This window comes from Terrapene carolina, unplaced genomic scaffold (genome assembly GCF_002925995.2).
Source record: "Terrapene carolina triunguis isolate 2854851 unplaced genomic scaffold, T_m_triunguis-2.0 Scaffold249, whole genome shotgun sequence".
NCBI lineage: Eukaryota > Metazoa > Chordata > Testudines > Emydidae > Terrapene > Terrapene triunguis.
This window is the reverse complement of record NW_020664600.1, coordinates 1,129,529-1,148,501: the sequence shown is the minus strand read 5'-3', so window position 1 is coordinate 1,148,501 and position 18,973 is coordinate 1,129,529. Positions and strand designations below refer to the sequence as shown.

General features: G+C 53.5%; 1 protein-coding gene across 1 annotated transcript in view; it reads left to right on the top strand.

The window, feature by feature from the left end:
* ACKR1 (atypical chemokine receptor 1 (Duffy blood group)) overlaps nucleotides 1–8,993 on the top strand; it is a 14,363-nt gene extending 5,370 nt beyond the window's left edge. Inside the window, exon 3 of the mRNA XM_026657611.1 lies at nucleotides 6,821–8,993. Within this exon, the coding sequence (XP_026513396.1) occupies nucleotides 6,821–7,783 (963 nt within the window). The 3' untranslated portion in view covers nucleotides 7,784–8,993. The remainder of the gene's footprint in view (nucleotides 1–6,820) is intronic.
* Nucleotides 8,994–18,973: the final 9,980 nt, after the last annotated feature.

Below are 18,973 nucleotides of genomic sequence, written 5' to 3'. Positions count from 1 at the left end.
CCCCCCCCCCCCCCCCCCCCCCCCCCCCCCCCCCCCCCCGCTTGCTCCTGGTCCCTCCCTCATTATGGCCTCCTCTGCTGAGAAACAGGAAGTCACGGGGAAGACTGAGGCCTAGCTCCCACACACAGCAGGCAGATCACTAGCCCTCGGTCAGGCCACCAGACTGGGCCCATGATCCCCCAACAGCCGGGTGCAGCACCAGCGCAGAGAGGCTGTTTTCAGGAATGGGTCCAGTTTGGACTTGTCTGAAGTGCTTTCGGTGGTGAGATCCCTGCCCTGGGCTCTCTAACACCCTGTATCCAGAGACACTCCAAACAGCCAAAGCCAGACCCAGTTCTGTGTGACCCCCGTCTGCCCTGCTCCCCACAGTGCCAGGCATTGCTGGCCCCCCCCTCCCCTCGTGCTTCACTGCCGAGCTGTTCTGTTCCTATCTCAAATGGCCTCAGCAATCCCGTCTGATGGGTGACGCCCAGACGGGGCCACCTCTGCGGGGAATCTTCCTCTAGGATTTCCCCACTGGCCGTTGGACTGAGCCCAGCATCCTGCCAAGGAGGGTTCACTGTGTGCTGGGAAATGAGGCCATTTGTTCCCACTGTGGATGATGAGAGGCCAGGCCATTGTTCTTGTCTTGTGTCACAGGTCGTAAATCACAGGCCAATTAGGTAGAGACAAGGGGAACTCCTGATTCCATGGCTGCCTTCCTGCCTGCAGTCGGTTCTGCTGCAGCAGCTGGCCCTGTTAGGGCGGAAGGACCTGGGGAACTGGGTGGAGGAGGTGATTCCAGCTCCCAGGGGCCATGTCGAATCACCACGCTAAGCGTTAACATTGTGAGGTGCCCAGAGAGCACAACACTGGTGATTTGTGCTATAAGGAAATGGAATCTCCTGGCCACACTCTATGACTGTCCACACAGTCTGCGCCACTGGAGTGCAGCGAAAGCCAGTTTGCTCCTAGATCCAAATTGCAACAGCACTATCTACAGGTTTCACACTCTACAGTTAAAAAAGCTTTCTAAAAACTAAGAAAATTATCAAACAAAAACTCTGTGACAATGGAGTTAAAGTTCTAGACAAACATCTGTTAAGTGAAAACACCACTCCTCATGCTCTACTGTTACAGTAACACAAACTGGTGTTGAATTAGGGTTGGTGATTAGATGGGCTCTAAGGTGATGTAGAGACCGGTGTCAATGACTGTCCATCACTGACTCGAGGAGGTTCCAGACCTTGTCACAAAACATCAGCTCAGTGAGACGGTCCCAGCTGCTGCCTGCCAGAGCTCAGCTTGCAATGGGATGTTAGGAGAGGCCATTTCTAGGGCTTATTTCCCATGTGTAATGAAAGGGATTTATAGCTGTTACCTCCAGTCGAGTGTAGCCAAGAGACACCTTTTCCTCACCCAGCATCAGATGCCAGGTGATCACTGCTTGTTTCATGGTGTTTGTCTGCCCCTCCGTCCCTCACACCAGCTTCCCCCTCCCCTGGACTGTGCCGGCAGGTAAGCCCCCAGGCCCAGCCCTCTCCACCTGCCTCACACATAATGAATGTCACACTCAGATAACAAACTTGCTTAAGACACAGCGATGGTTGTAAATAAGCTCCATTAATTCTAAGCAGCCTGGCTACGAGACAGTGGCTATAATAATAAATGTTGGCAAAGCAGCTTTGTCTCAGACACAGCTATAATTCTGCCCGGTGCCTAGCCTTCTCCTGAACCCACCAGCCTTTCCAGTGTGGGCCGTCTCCCCCCCACACACACACAGCCCAGGGCCCATCCTCCAGCTCAGCCTCTCGTTAGGGGCACAAATGTCTTGCCTTAGACCAGAGATTCAACCCTCTCCCCTGCCCCCATCCCAGCTACCCAGCATGGCCCACTGGCTACAACATCTCACACTCCTGTCCACGTATGGCCTAGAAGCTCCACCCTCTGCTCTTACCACAGAGACCTCTCCCACTCCGCCACTCTCATTAGACAGCCTGGAGACCGCCACACTGCCCCTTCCCTAGTCCAGATACAGGCCCTTGGCTGTCTCCCCCGAGCCCATTCCACACTTCTCCAGAGGGTGATGTTCAGAGGTGAGGTGCGAGGGGCTGTGACTTAGACTCCCTGGCCCTCAGCTCCTCACTGTGGCAGTAAACGGGTGTAAATGCGGGCAGAACTAGGGTTACCAAAGAGCAAGTATGAAGAATCAGGATGGGGGCAGGGAGGAGTAACAGGGTCCTATATAAGACAAAGCCCCTTATATCCAGACGTCTGGTCACCCTACGCAGAAAACAGCTCCTCACATTGACTCAGGCACCATCCGACCTTCTTACCAAGGAGAAAAGGGGACTCAGCTAGGGTAGGTCACAATGCAAGCTGGTTAGATTGAGAGGGCCATGGTCAGAGGTGATGTGGAAGCAGAGGGGTATGGGAGTAGCAGGCTAGGAGTTGGGGTGACGTGCTGAAGGGGCTGAGAGAAAGGGTAAGTTACATCAGACTGGATTCGTCTTTGAACTTGGCCCAGTGCCTACATGTGGTCTAGATGGGACACTGCTTATTCGCACAGCTCGGTGCTGCCAAAAACCCCAGTCCAAAAGCATGACACTGCGGTGATTAATCAAACAGGAGGTACTAGGATGTGTGACTGCACCTTTCAAGCCAGGACTGCCCATGTCCACACAAACACAATTACTTTGTGTGAATATTGCAGGAGAAAATTGAATGCAAAGGCGACTATAAACAGCCAATAAACCTGGCTCCTAGTGATTGAATGCAAAGGCGACTATAAACAGCCAATAAATCTGGCTCCTAGTGGTTTATGCCTTGCTGTCTCTGCAGACAGGTGTTTTTGAATGCGGGGTCCATATATGCAGCCAGGGGGAAAAGTGTCTGTGGAAAAGGGGATAGGAAAAGGGTCAGCCTGGCCTGAAACTGAAGACCTGGGAGCATCCCAGTGGACTGGCACAAAAGCCAGTGAGAAGGACACACTGAGAGGACAGGGATTTGTGACCTTTTGGAGGCCAAAAGGAACCAGAGACAGAAGCTGTGTGAGAGTGAGACAAATAGGAGGACTTCCTCCTGGCGCGGCAGTCTATGAGAGACCTAGAGTGATGGTGCTGCAGGGCCAAGTGGGACAGGGGGGCCCATGGGGGCTCCTTCAGGCAGGCCCCCAAGTAGGGTGACCAGACAGCAAATGTGAAAAATCGGGACGGGGGTGGGGGGTAATAGGAGCTTATATAAGAAAAAGACTCAAAAATCGGGACTGTCCCTATAAAATCGGGACATCTGGTCACCCTACCCCTAAGCGATGTGGCTTCATACAGAGAAACATCTCGCTATGAAACAACCCTGTGTTTGTATCTGAGCGGGACAGCCAGGTAGATGGGGCATAACTGAAGAGGCACCAGGAGTCGAACTCCACCCCACAGCAGCTGGAATCAGACTTGCGGGGTTGCCAATTCCACATAGCAGGAAGTCACCAGACAAACCCTGAAAAGTTGTAGGTGTAGCTGTTTAAGCACTCAAAAGGAGTCAAAAATGTCACTAAACAAAATGTCCAGAGAATTCAACAGAGAATATATATATATATATCTGCGCCCTGGCGAGTATAGTCACAAAATCATTCACAAGCAGTTCGACAGTGTTAACAAAAGCCATTCCGTGCTCTTCTTACTACATTCTGCCGCACACCAAGTCAATGTCATCATGTCTCAATTGAGCATGTCCTCGGAAGGAATCGCATTCCAGGGCTTCTTGGGCTGAGATCACTGGAATCTGCAAGCGAGGAAAATAAGTTTGTGGAGGCTAATTAAATACTTTGCTAAAGCCAGGTGCACTTCGGAAAGAGCAGCACATTAGCCAGAGCTTGTTTTTACCCAAATGTTCTTTCTCTCTGCTCCGTAGCAGGGAAAGCCGGCTAATGAAGCGGGCTGGGCGGGCGAGGCAGGTTAGCTGGCGAGGAGAGCCGCACGGATGGAAGGTGGGGTGGAGTGAGACAGGGCCATGTACCCCAATGGGATGGGGGGCACCGTGCCTCCAGGGATGAAGCCCTTACTACAGGATCTGAATGTCACTGTAATTGGCAGTGAAAGTCGCTAGATTTGTCACTGGTCACTTTGACACTTATTTTCTTGCTAGGGAAACCAAAAAGTCACTAAATCTAGTGACAAAGTTGCTAAGTTGGCAACACTCAGATGTGGCAAATGGGTGTGAGGAGGCTCCCTCTGAGCCATCAGTGCAGAACTTGGTCAGAGACCAAGACATAGGAGCGCAGCCTTTAAAACTCCTTGTCCAAAAACAATGGCACAAACCAGAGGGTTCCACAGGCTGGACTGTGCAACACTTGTTGCTCACATGTATGACCAGAGTGCTTGCCAGCAGCAGGAAGTGTTGCACAGTCTCCGTGTCTGGGCGACCAACGACCTGCTCAATGGAGCAGAGATCTCCGGGACAGAGCAGGGATCTCCGGGACGGAACAGAGATCTCTGGGATGGAGCAGGGATCTCCGGGACAGAGCAGGGATCTCCATGGTGCACCTTGTAAAGTAGAGTTTGGGAATATTCTGGTGCAATGATTTTCTGACAGAAATATGCAGTTTCCTCAAAAATTGAAATTCTTCGCAGGAAAATGTTGATTGTACTGAAAATTTTCAATTTTCTGTCAAGTAAACTGAAATGCGATAGTTCATTGCAGGTCATTCCTAGCCAAATTGGAAAGTTTCATTGATTTAAATGGCCCATTAAACTGTTTCCCTCTGTCACGTTGCCTTATGGGTAGGGCCCTACCAAATTCACGGCCATGAAAAACGCGCCACAGACCATGAGATCTGGTCTCCCCCATGAAATCTGGTGTCCCCCGTAAAATGTGGTCTTTTGTGTGATTTCATGGGGGACACCAGCATTTCTCAAATTGGGGGTCCTGACCTAAAAGGGAGTTGCAGGCAGGTCATAAGGTTATTTTTTGGGGGGCACAGTATTGCAACCCTTACTTCTGCACTGCATTCAGAGCTGGGCGGCCGGAGAGTGGCAGCTGTTGGCCAGGTGCCCAGCTCTGAAGGCAGCATCCTGGTAGCAGCAGCGCAGACGTATGAGTGGCAATACCATACCAGGCCACCCTTACTTCTGCACTGCTGCCTTCAGAGCTGGGCGGCCAGAGAGTGGTGGCTGCTGACTGAGGGTCCAGCTCTGAAGGCAGCAACGCAGAAGTAAGGGTGGCAATACCAGGGCCGGCTCTACTGTTTTTGCCGCCCCAAGCAGCGCGCCGAATTGCCGCCGCGGACAGCGGGGGCAGTCAGTGCGCCGTTAGGGCGGCACGCGTGTTTCCGCGGTGGCAATTCGGCGGCAGCTTCAACCAGAAGACAGAAGCTGCCACCAAATTGCCGCAGTGGACAGCTGAACATAGAAGCTGCCGCCGAATTGCTGCCGCCGCGGAAACGGTCGTAACGGCGCACGGACTGCCCCCGCCGTCCGCGGCGGCAATTCGGCGTGCTGCTTGGGGGCAAAAACACATGGACTGCCGCCCCTTGCAGATTGCCTGCTTGGAAGGCTGGTGCCTGGAGCCGGCCCTGGGCAATACCATACCATGCCATCCTTTCTTCTGCGCTGCTGCTGGCGGCAGGTCTGCCTTCAGAGCTGGGCTCCAGGCCAGTAGCCACTGCTCTCCAGCTGCCCAGCAGCAGCGCAGAAGTAAGGGTAGCAGTACTGCAACCCCCCCCTACAATAACCTTGCAATCCTCCCCCCCACACACACACAACTCGTTTTTGGGTCAGGACCCCTACAATTACAACACTGTGAAATTTCAGATTTAAATAGCTGAAATCATGAAATTTATGATTTTAAAAATCCTATGAACGTGAAATTGACCAAAATGAACCGTGAATTTGGTAGGGCCCTACTTATGGGAGCTGTAGTCCTGGCCCCCATTCTCTTCTATGAGCCAGGCTCCCTGGAGGACTACATTGCTCATAAGGCAATCTGACTGAGCTGCATGGTGCATCATGGGAATCACATGATTCAGGTTCATTACGGGAAATGTAGTTGGGTCAAGGGAGAACAGCAGTATCAGGCTGCTGAACTTAACTCCCATAATGCAATGTGTCACTATGGGAAAATGCAGTTTAATGTTGCAAAGAAGCGTTTTGATTTCAGGAATATTGAACTGTTTCATTTTGATTGTATATGTTGAAAGAAAACATTGCCACATTTTGGAACTGAAATTTTTCAGAAAGTCTGTTCCATGGAAAATTTCATCCTTTTTGCCTCATTTGAGGTTGTGGGGAATGTGGGGATGTTGGAATTTTCCACGGGATGGAAATTCCAAATTTTGCTCACACATGCATTTCATACCAACCCCTTGTTCTTGTGCCCCAGTAGTTCCTGCTCCTTTCCCTAAAGTGAGCCTGGAGATGGAGGGGCCTGGTACTGCATCAGTAAGCTCACCTGAGCAGAGCCATCACCCCAGCAAAAGGCACCACCCAACTCAGCAGCACAACCCTGCCCAAGGCCTACAGCCACATGGCCCAATAAACTCTGGGGGGGGGGGGAATAATCCCTACTCAACTCCCATGCTGGCCTCATGTGGTGTCCCAAGAATGACACCTCCCTCCAGCACCCGGTGTATAAACCCTGGTACCCACAGAGCTGCCTGGAGTCCAGAGAACCCCATCCTCCAGCACCCAATAGGTGAATTCCTGGGGCTTGCATCGGGACCTGGTGGCCAAGGAATGCACCCCCATCACCCAGTGAGTGAACCCCTGGGGCACACAGTGCCGCCCAGTGGCCAAGGAATACTTACCGGGTGGGGCACAGGGCTGAACTACCTGATGTTTCTCTTTTCCAGTCCAGCCGCCTGGAACTGAACACGAGCGATTACAGCTTGGAGAACATGACGGCGAATTACTCCTACGACTATGACACTAATGATATCTTGGCCGCTGCGCCCTGCCAGAGTGGCTACTGTTCATTCTTTCGCACTCATGCCTTCAACTTCCTGGCTGTAGTCTGTGCCCTGGGCCTGTTGAGTAACCTGGCCCTGGTGGTGGCCTTGGCCAACTGCTGGGGTCTTTGGGGCTGGCCCCTTGGCAGAGCCTCCCTGTTCCAGCTGACGCTTGGCACCACCATCTTCACAGCCATGCTGCCATTTTTTGCTGCAGGCATCAGCCAAGGTTGGGTCATTGGTGACGGGCTCTGCAAGGTGGCGTACATGCTGTGGTACGGGAGCCTCTTTGCTCAAGGGCTGCTGGTAGCTGCCGGTGCATGCAGTGCCATGTGGGACAAATGGGTTCCCAGACGGCACCACTGGTGCATGGCCGTGGCTCTCTGGGTGGCAGCTATCCTCCTGGCAGTGCCAGCTGCCTTGCTGAGTGGGACGGAGGGGCACCCGCAGGAGCTGTGTATGATGAGGGACACGCACTGGTGGCACCTGGCCCACGTCACATCCTGCCTGGCTGTTTTCATTCTGCTCCCTGCCGCACTGGGCGTGGCCAAGGCAATGCTGACATGGCGCAAGAGTGACTGTCAGCTGCGGGTCGGGGTGACGTGTCTGTTCTTCCTTCTCTGGGTGCTGTACGGGACAGCTCTGCTCTTGGACTCACTGATGCGGAGGCAGCTGCTCGACGCCAGCTGCCAATTCTACGAGTTTCTTGACTTCTTCCTGGGGCTGTCAGAGGGCCTCGGCGTGCTGCACTGCTGCCTGGGGCCCCTGCTGCTTCTCGGGGCAGGGCTGTATCACCGAAGGACCCATGCTGACCCAGGCCCCCTCCGAGTGCCAGCATTGCCAACCCCAAATGTTCAAAAAGCATGAGTCAGGCTCACCAAAAATCACGAGATTGGCTTTAAAATCCTGTGAGTCTGTAAATAATATTGGGGTGCTTTTGATTTGCCTTCTGCTTTTTGAACCTCTGGTGTGCACGGGGGTCACATTTTAACGCTTTCTCTACAGCCATGAGGGCCAGAAACTGACTTTTTCTTTAAGAATAAAGGCTGAAGTTATCACATCTCCACTTGGCTCCAGGAGCTGGGGCTTTCAGGAAAACAATAATTATCATGAGGCTCATGACAAACTCATGAGAGTTGGCAACACAGGGGACAGGGCTGCCCGGGTCCCCTCCAGCTGGTGCTCTGCATGTCCATGTAAGCGCCTGTGCACAGCGGGGCTGCTCTCACGTGGGCTGGGCTGACTCGAGAGGAGTCACCGGAGCGTAGGGAGCTCGAGTTAACTGTGCCCTGAAGACAGACCCTGAATCTCAACCTGGCCAAAACAGAACACTTAACCTGTCCCCCAAGCCCTCCCAGCACCCTGCTCTCTCGGTCCCCCGCCATCGCCATCACACCCGTAACCTGGGCATTGCCTTTGACTTGTCCCTCTCTCTAGACATCCACGCTGTGTCTGGATCACATCTCTCCTTACAGCCCGGCGTGTCTAAGACCCAGCCTGTCCTTTGGCCACACAGCTGTGTCTCTGGCCCAGGCCCTCATCATCTCTCACCTTCATGACCACATCCTCCTCCTCTCTGGTCTTGACAAACCCCATCTTCTCCCCTTAAACCCTTTCGAAAAGCTACTGCCAGATCATTGCCTGGCTCATTGGGCTCAGCGGGTCACCCCCCTGTGCCTCCCTATGCTGGTCCCCCCTCCTCCACGGCACTGAACATAAACAACATGTCAGCCCTTCCCAGCTATGGCCTGCCCAACTAACTCTTCTTTTAGATGGCACTGAGCCATCACCATTCCCCCCTTCCCCCCAGTAATGATGCAGCCTTCAGCACCCATCAGTTAGCTCATCCCAGAAGCACCTTCTCACTCCCTCCCCCACCTGCCCTTATGCCATGGACAAGCAAAACCACCATGTTCTCAGCCTTAAACCTCTCCAAGCCCCAGCTAGGCCTGCTGCCTACAAAAGGCTGGACGGTGGCTGCTGGGCTGTGACTGCTGCGCAGTCCCTGTTCCCTGTGCTCCCGGGTCTGTCTGTGCAACCTCTGTGACACTCTGTACCTCGGGGGAACACCCTGCACCCCCATGTTCATCCTTATAATATGATTGTGTGGTATCCAATGCAAAGTTTGTCATGTCGGGTGTCTTCGGAAGGCTCATGATGTACTGAATAATTAATACTATAGTAATGTTATAGGTTGTAATTTCATGTATATTGTTATGAGGCTGAAAATGTATCCTCATGGCTTAAAGAAAGCCCAGGGAAAAACTCTCTAAGAGCAGAGGGGCAGTTTACACCTCACCAAGGCATGTATGGGACAAACCCAGCCCAACCTCACAGGAATAAAGGACGCTGGCCTAGGCAGCAACAAAAGAATCTGATGGACTCTTGAGTGAGTCACTCCCTTTCCTTTGGTCAGTTTGGGACTGGGATGAGGTAATGCTCACCTGACTCTGAAGGGGGGGCAAAGCCAAGAGGGAAGAAAGGACATGATAAAAGGGAGAGACGTTTGCCATGGTCTCTCTTCCACCTCCGTCTACAGACACCACACCAAGCAACTGAAGGACATTGAAAGTGTTAAGATCAGATTAGAATGCGTTTTGCTTTTATTTCATTTGACCAAATCCGACTTGTTATGTTTTGACTTATAATCACTTAAAATCGATCTTTATAGTTAATAAATCTGTTTGTTTATTCTACCTGGAGCAGTGAGTTTGGTTTGAAGCGTGTCAGAGACTCCCCTTGGGATAACAAGCGTGGGACATATCAATTTCTTTGTTAAATTGATGAACTCATATAAGTTTGCAGCGTCCAGTGGGCATAACTGGACACTGCAAGACGGAGGTTCCTTGGGTTGTCTGGGACCAGAGATATTGGCTAGTGTTATTCGGTTGCACTATCAAAGGAGCAGCTTTAGGCCAGAGGCTGTGCATGAACAGCCCAGGAGTGGGGGTTCTCACAGCAGAGCAGGGTAAGGCTGGCTCCCACAGTCAAGGATTGGAGTGACCTAGCAGGTAGGAGTGACCTAGCAGCTGTCTGTCTCTGGCCGCTGCTGGGAGAGGGAGGCTCCCATTTCAGTTTTGTTTGATGGCACCCACTGAAGTATTGTGATGCTAGGGGCTGGGGCGCCATCCGGAGGGAATCCAGAGCGGTGCAATGCCCTCTCTTTCTTCTGGCAGCCCATCCTCCAGAATGATCCGGTGTCTGGGAAGCCAACACTGGCCTCACAGAAAGACACTTCCGAAGCTCAATCTGTTTAGCTCGTCAAGGAGACGGTGAAGGGGTGGCAGGATCACACTCAGTGGTAGAGGGCTCTTCAGTCTGGCAGACAAAAGCGGAGCAACATCCCATGGATGGAAGCTGAAGCCAGACAAAATCAGACCAGAAATAAGGTGCAAAGTGTTAAGGGTGAGGGTCATTAAGCATCCGGGCAACTGACCCGGGATGTGGTGGTTTCTCCATCACTCGGAGTCTATAAATGGAGATTGGGTGGCACTGTGTAAACAGCCCAGCCCAGCCCAGGCTCCAGTGACAGGCAGGGCTCTGGATTCCCTGGGTGAGTGTCTCTGGGCTGTGCACGGCAGGAGGTCAGACGGGGGTGAGCGGAACGGGCCCCTCTGGCCCTACCTGCCACGGGTCTACAAAGGCGTCTGAGGGCCGCACTGGGGAATTGTCCTGCTCCTGGCTCAGGAGGCCCTGCCCTAGGCCGCACCCCAGAATGCAGCCTCCAGGGACGACGACCATCTCCGGCCCATGCTGCCCAGGTCACTGCAAGCTGCAGTGACAGCCGGGGTCCCAGGGCTGCCTGGAGAGGTACAAGCCACAAGGGGCCAGGGCACAGAGTGAGAGCAGCCACTGCGTGCCACCCACCCACCTGCCAGGCGCATGGCACTTTACACCCGCACTGGAGCTGCTCCAGGCTGACCCAAATCTGCCTCAGTTCCTTGCACTGCTGACAGCCACTTGCAAATGCCTGGTGTTCTCACTGCCCCAGCTGCTGTCGCTACTACCCCGTGCCCAGCTGTTACCCCCTCTAGTACCCCACGGCTCAGCTCTTACCCCTCTGCTACACCCCTTCCCAGATGTTACCCCACAGCTACACTCCTGCCCAGCTCTTACCCCTCTGCTACACCCCTTTCCAGCTGTTACCCCTCTGCTACCCCTCTCCCCGGCTGTTACCCCTCCTCTACACCCCAGCCCAGCTGTTACCCCCTCTGCTCCCCCCTGCCCAGTTGTTACCTTCTGCTACACCCCTTCCCAGCTGTTACCCCCTCTACTACTTTCCTGCCCAGCTGTTACCCCTGTTACCCCACAGCCCAGCTGTTACCCCTCCTCTACCCCACGGCTCAGCTCTTACCCCTCCGCTACACCCCTTCGCAGATATTACCCCACAGCTACACCCCTGCCCAGCTGTTAGCCCTCTGCTACCCTACAGCCCAGCTGTTAGCCCTCTGCTTCCCCCTGCCCAGCTGTTACCTTCTGCTACCCCCAGCCCAGCTGTTACCCCTTCTGATAACACCCTGCCCATCTGGTACCCCTTTGCTACCCCATGGTCCAGCTGTTACCCTTCTGTTTCCCCCTGCCCGAGGGGCCTGGAGCTGCTAGGTGCTCAGCAGGTGGGGAAAACCAGGCTCTTCTCGGGGTGCCCACTTGTGAAGATCTTGTTCTGCATGGAGCAGAGTGGCCCAGGAGCCCTGTTAACCATCCCCACCAGCCTTTGTGCACTGAGGCCCTTCCCTGGCTCCTCCAGCTCTCTCCTCAGCTGCCCCCAAGACCTGGCATTTGCGCTGACTCCAAATACGTCTTGTCTCTCCCTGCCGAGGCTGCTGGGCCTGGCAATGAGCAGGGAAAGTGCCAGCGCAGAGCCAATTTACAGCACAGCTAAAGCTTCAGCGTCTCGCAGGGAGAGGCAGGTGGAGATGCAAGGAGGCACCCAGCACTGGTCAGCAGCACCCTGGTGCTGAGCCCAGCCTCGCTGGGTCCTGCCCTGGGATAACCGTGGCTGTTCCCCTTGTGCCAGGCTCCCTACAGCCCCGTCCCTGGATGGCAGGGTGCACAGGCCACTGCAGACAGACTGGGCTTTGGCTTCTGATGGTCCCACACATCCTCCCAGGCTGCGCAGGTGCAGCCAGCTCCAAATCCGGCCTGAGCTGCCTTCCCTCTTTCTGGTGCCCAGTCCTGCTCCTCCTCTGCCAGCCACTGCCCCACGCTGCACATTGGCCCATCCCCATGGCTCTGTGCATCCCCTCAAACCCCCCATCCCCGTGGCTCTGTGCATCCCCCCTGCCTGTTGATCTGTGCATCTCCCCAACCCCCCCATCCCCATGGCTGTGTGTACCCCCCCCCCGACACCCCCCATCCCTGTGGCTCTATGCTGGGAGAGCACAAGGGAGCACCCACACACACACACACAACATGAAGACATTAGCGCAATAATCTTCAAATGCCACCTTAAAACCTCCTGGTTCTCTTTAGTCTGTGACTGATTCTCTCTCTAAAGTATTTTACGAGGCCGCATATTAAGCCTGCTATATGCAAATACAGCACGTAAGGTGGCCTAACCAGAATTGAAGATCGTAAGCATCCTGTGCCCAGCTCACCAGGCTGTTAATGATGGCTCTGTGCATTTCAATGCGCGCCACATTCCTGTTCCTGATGCAGTGCTGGCTGCTCTCCGGCACACCCTGCCAGACAGCAGCTGTCCTGGGCAGGCACCGAGGAGTCTAGGCATTCTCTTCCTCCCCCAGTGCAGGCACCTGCTACCCTTATGGGCTCGTACCAGGAAAGTGTGTGGGCTGGCTTTATTTATAACCATGCCCACCCTGTACCCCCCCCCCCCACTGCCCCGACCACGGCAGCACAATGGCATCTTGGCTGGTACGACAGTGCCTGTCCCAAGAGCTGGCCGGGGCCTGAGCAGGAGGGCTCGGAGGGGTCCCAGTCCCCAGTGCCATGGTGCACCGATGTGAGCTGTGCCGAACCAGCCCTGCCCGACTGCACAGGGGCAGCTCAATGGGGCTGGAACCCCCGGGGTGAGCAAGGCCCAATGGGGGTTTGATCTGAGCAGGGAGAACTGGCTCGGTACCAAACTAATGGTTCCTAGCAGTCAGCCAACCCTCCCCCCCCCCGAAAAGGAGGAGTGCTGTGGGGTCCTGGCTCAGTGGGGCAGGGCAGGGGCCACACACTCACACACTGCAGCGTCCCCCTAGGATTTCTCTGCTGAACATCACATGTGCTTCTCCCTCTGTTCAGCACTGCTTGGGGGCGCGATGCAAGGCCTGGGCCCCTGGGCGAACCCTCCTGCCTTGCCCTGGGCTGCAGGCGGGCATGAGGGCTACATGTGGTGTGGGCTGTGTCCATTCCCAGGAGGGCGATACAGCACACCTGCACTCCCCAGTCTCAAAGCCAGGCTTCAGCCACCCATCCCTGCCTGCCACACCATGGCTCCACAGCCCCAGGGACCACCCACAGCTGTGTCTGTCGCCATGGAGGTGACTGTGAGGTCACAAGCAGAAGCCAGACTCACAGGTGAGCACAAATATTGGCAGGGAGTGGGATGGCCAGAGTGGGGGCAGGGGCATGCAGGGTGCTGTTTGGGGGCTCAGGGTGGTGGGCAGAGCAGGGTCTAGGCAATGGGTGAAGCAGACAGCACCTCTCTCTACCCCTCCTCAGCCAAATAACGGCCCCATATGCAGGGAAGGGCTGGCTCGGGGGCACAGGCCAAAGGGTGGCTCGGGCGGGGAGGGGGGCACACGTGACAATCATGATGCTTTATCTGTCCCCATACACAACTCTCTGTCTGTCTGTCCATCAGGGGGGAGTGGGTCCTTGAGGCATACATGCGCCCCACCCCCTGTTGCAGGTCTCATTGGCGCCCCCTTTGGGTGGGCACTGTGTGCTGGGGTGTAGATGAACATGCCTGGTGCTTTGGGCTGCCTGGCCACCATTACCCCCTGCACTCCAGCAGGGGGAGCTGCTCTCTCAGCTGGGTCGGCACTGCCCGTTGGTCCTGGGCTACCCCAGTGACCGTGGATGCCCGACACACCTGAGCTTTGCTGTGCTGCTGGGATGCGTCCGGGGAGATGCTGTCCTGTCACCTCCCTGGCGATTGCTGGCCATGGATGTGAGCAGCACCACCTAGCCCATCCCAGCTAGGCCTGTTCCTCTGCCACCTGCCGGTCCTCTCTGGAGTCCAGGCTGTAACCTGTGACTCAGGAATCTTTGCTGCCAAGGGCCCATGCCAGGACACAGCTGGACCCTGCCTGATACCAGCTCAGGACTGATCAGCTTCTCTGGGAAGTGCAGTTTGGGAGCCCAAGTTCTCTCTGTTAATCATCCTGATGAAGACGTCGGAGCTCGGTGGGAATTCAGTCCAGGGTACGACTCCAGTGCACGAGCTGTGCTAGCAAAACAGCCTGAGCTTGTGGGGCAAGGCTCCCCCCCACCCCTGTCCAGACAACCTGTCCTGAACCCCATCGCAGCCAGCCAGCAGGGTGCAGAAGGGGTAGGTTTATAACATGGTACTTGGACAAAGGAGTCCCACCAGCCATTTGAGGCCCTGCCCGTTCGAGCTGACAGCTCACCCCGCCCTATACCCCAGCTTCACAGCTCTGTGCCCAGAGGTGTGGGAGCATGTGGGGCACCTGGCCATGCAGGTTCTGCGCAGGTAGAGACCAGCCTTTGAGCTGGGGCAGGAGTAAACAGGGAAGTCCCAACCAGGGTGAGAGGTTGAAACTCCCAGGAAGAGCAGGCCCTGGTAGTGCACCACCACAACGACACGCAAATGTGACAAAGAGGAAGGCTCCCCAGCCAGATGAAGGACCCAGAGTCAAGGCCAAGGATGGAGCAGTCAGTGCTTACGAAGCAGTTCAGAATCACAGCTGGGATGATGACACTTGTTTGTATTTCCAAGCATCTTCCACAGTGTCACAGACCCACAGGATTGGTGCTATGTGCCCTCCTTTGCAACAGTGTCTAGGAGGAACCCCTTCGATGGGCCAGACCCCCAAGAGCTTGTCCTTCAGGGTCGAGCACACAGCCTCACCACCTCCTGAGACTGAACTTCTGGGCTCCAGCACTCCTGCTTCACACCATGAGCTCTGCACAGTGAGTCCAACTGAGACAGACTCCTGGGAGAGACTTGCCCACTCTGCAGGAACTAAAGCACCTCAGACAGTATTTGCAGTGACCCTCAAGCAGCGTTTTCAGAACAATCAGGTTTATCAGTCGACTGGAACCCAGAGTAGGAAGTCTGTAGGTTAGCACAGAGACAGGAAGGTGAATGCAAGGACCATTCTACTCAGCACAGAGCAACTCACCAGCCAAGCTGTAGTGAACCTCATTTTCAGATCCCGTGTCTCTCCTCCTGACTTCCTTCCTCAGTCCTCTCCCAGCTGAAAGAGTCAAGGCTCCTTCCAGAAGCCAACTCTTTACTTCCCCCCTCACACTCCCAGTCCTTTGTTCTGAGCTGGGGTCTCTGCTCAGCTTCCCTGCTGAGAGGCGGGGAAATCCTCCTGCCTCTGGGTCTTTGGTTGCTAGGTGTCCGTGTCCTGGTGACTGGGTTTTCCATTGACATGTGTTGGCCTCCTCGGACAGTCTTTTTAACGATGACCCATTCAGTTCACTCAGACAGCTAGGCAACACCCATCCACCTATGTATCTTGGCCTGCCCTGAGAGCAAACTTAATCCTGTTGCCCCCACCTCCCCTCCACATCCCTCCTGGGTAGCAATACAACATATGCAGGGTAAACTGAGGCACTGGGTCTCGGTTCCTTGCCAGTTGGGCTGGGTCTTGGTTCCTGGTTAGTGGGACTGTCACTTAGTGCTGATTGGGGCTAGATGAATATTTTCAAAATTCACAGTTTTGATGGAAAAATCTGGCCTCCATCTGGGGAATGTGCTGCTAGCTGTAGGATGTAAAGCTGCCTCTCCAGGGCCTGGCCCTTCACCTTCACCTTCACCTCCACCCTGCTGCTCTCGCTCCAGCAGGCACTGGCCTTTGGCACAGCACTGAGGACCTGATCCAGCTCCATTGGAGCCGATGCCCAAATGCCCAGGGACTTCAGTGCTCGGGATCCAGCCCTTGCTCGCATGCCCAGTGCTTTGTCTCCTCTGTAAGGGGGGACTAGCTGCAGGTTCCCCATGGCTCCTGAAGGTATAATTGTGCTGATGTGCAATAGGGTGTAATTAAGGGGAGCTGGAGAATTAAATGTGGGCGTTAAACTTGCCACACACACAATTCACTTTATGCTTCAGACTCAAATCATGTTAACAGCAACTCAGAAAGTAATAAAGGGAAGAAAAGAGGAAGAAGCCATAATTACCACTGAGCTGAGATTAATAGCAGCCTCGGTCAATTGTGACAGGCTTTTCCCTGTCTCTGAGCAGTAACATGCTGCTGCCTTGACTATTATCTTCAGTGCAGGTTCCTATGCAGCAGACGCCCCCTTGGCCTCTCAAAACAGTTGCCCCAAAAGCTGGCTTCCTGCCCAGCCACGTGCACTTTCCTCCCCATCCCTAGCGTGTGAACTGGGCCTTGGAGAATCTCACCTCTTTCAGCTCAAAGAATGTAAAACTGTAACTAGGGTCCAAAAGCAGGAGAGAACATGAGCTCAGCGCTGCGTGAGCAAGGGCTGCAAAGGAAAATGAGAGCGGGGTGAACAGAAAGCAGAGCTGCCCAGCTACCCCCAGCGGAACTCTCCACACGGGCTTGGAGGTCCCTGGGTGCTGAAGTGAAAGGGCTATAGGTCACATGATTGCAGCCATTCTGGCTAACAGCCACAGCGCCTCCAGCTGTGATCGCTCAGCACCAAACAAGCCTGGGTGAGCTCCAAGGAAAGGATTGGTGCTGCAGAGAGCGGGGCTGGTGGCGATTCAGCAGCTAGCTCCATTCCCTTTGAGTCTCCACCAGCCAGTAACCCACAAGGATTTATACAGAGCTGAAAGCCAGAGGGGACAATTAGGTCATTTAGTCTGACCTGTATCTCACAGGCCATTAACCATCACCCAGTTACCTCTGTGTCGAGCCCAGTAACTTGTCTTTGGCTCATGCAGCTTCCAGAAAGGCTTCAGTCTGGACCTGAAGACAACAGGAGCTAGCGAATCCCTCACTTCCCCGGGGAGTTTGTTCCAATGATTAATCGCCCTCCCTGTTAAACATTTGCACCTTCTTTCTAATTTGAATGTGTCTGACTTCAGCTTCCAACCACGGGCTCCTGTTCTGCCTTTCTTTGTTGACTGAAGAGCCAGTTTGTGCCCATTTACTCCTGCCAAAGGGTGTTATACACTGTCAGAGAATCATAGAAGATTAGGGTTGGAAGAGACCTCAGGAGGTCATCTAGTCCAATCCCCTGCTCAAAGCAGACATCTTCACAGTGTTCCTGTCTCAGCACACACCTCCACAATGTCCCTCCACCAGCCCTGTCACTCTGGGGCTCCGATAATCTCTTACGCCCCATGAAAGATAGAAACAAGAACTTTCTTTTTCTATGACTATCAATGGCCCTTCCTTCCCACACTCTCCCGAGCCCCAGCGCTGCACTATGTCAGAGTGTGGAGATTGCAATCCAAAGCCTATTATCTGTGGCTATTTGCTTTGTGTCTTTGTGACTTCTTACATTGCTACTGCAATGTCTTTCAGGTTTATTGGCATGTCCCCTCTCCAATGAGCTGATATTTGTGGCTGTGGAGCAACTGGTAGGATTTGGTTCTCATGGACTTGGTGGTGTCTGCTCACTCTGAATCCAGATTTCTTTCCACCTATCTACAAATATCCTGTGTCCAACTTGACAAGGTATGATGAGTCTGGGACATCCCGAGTGCAGATGCAGTGAATATTAACAGCTCATGTCTGGAGCCACTGCTCTTTGTATGGGCATGATGGGGCATGTTACACGGGGGAGCAGAGTGATTCATTCTAGACTGCTTTCAGAGTAGCAGCCGTGTTAGTCTGTATCCGCAAAAAGAACAGGAGTACTTATGGCACCTTAGAGACTAACAAATTTATTTGAGCATAAGCTTTCGTGGGCTACAGACCATTTCATCAGATGCATAGAATGGAACATACAGTAAGAAGATATATATACATACAGAGAACATGAAAAGGTGGAAGTTGCCATACCAACTCTAAGAGGCTAATTAATTAAGATGAGCTATTATCAGCAGGAGAAAAAAAAGTTTTGTAGTGATAATTAAGATGGCCCATTTCAGACAGTTGACAAAAAGGTGTGAGGATACTTAACATGGGGAAATAGATTCAATTTGTGTAATGACCCAGCCACTCCCAGTCTCTATTCAAGCCTAAGTTAATGGTATCTAGTTTGCATATTAATTCAAGTTCAGCAGTTTCTCATTGGAGTCTGTTTTTGAAGCTTTTCGGTTGCAAAATTGTCACCTTTAAGGCTGTTACTGAGTGACCAGAGAGGTTGAAGTGTTCTCCTACTGGTTTTTGAATGTTATGATTCCTTATGTCAGATTTGTGTCCCTTTATTCTTTTGCGTAGAGACTGTCTTGTCTGGCCAATGTACATGGCAGAGGGGCATTGCTGGCACATGATGGCATATATCACATTGGTAGATGTGCAGGTGAATGAGCCCCAATGGCGTGGCTGATGTGATTAGGTCCTATGATGGTGTCCCTTGAATAGATATGTGGACAGAGCTCCGTGCTGTTCCCATTCCTCCTCTGATTGTGGACACTGCCCCCTGGTGTAGTTCTTAGCCTATAGGACTTCAGCACCGATTGGGCTTTTCGGGTGATGTCACGCCTACAGTTCAATTCCCCTTCAAGCACAAAGATGACATCACCAAGGATGCATTATGTAAATTAGATGGATGGGGAAAAGACATTGAAACCCCTTTCCCATAAGTTTAAAGGGATACAGTCCACTCAAAAATCACTTGGTAAATTAACTCTCTGTACACAGGTTACTAACAGAGCTGGGCCCAAAATTAGATTCAGAATTAAATTGTCTCTCATCAAAACGTGCTTGTTTCTGAGACTGCAAATCATTTGTAGAAATGGGATCGAGTTGCAAAATTTCAAACCTTTTCAGCAAATGG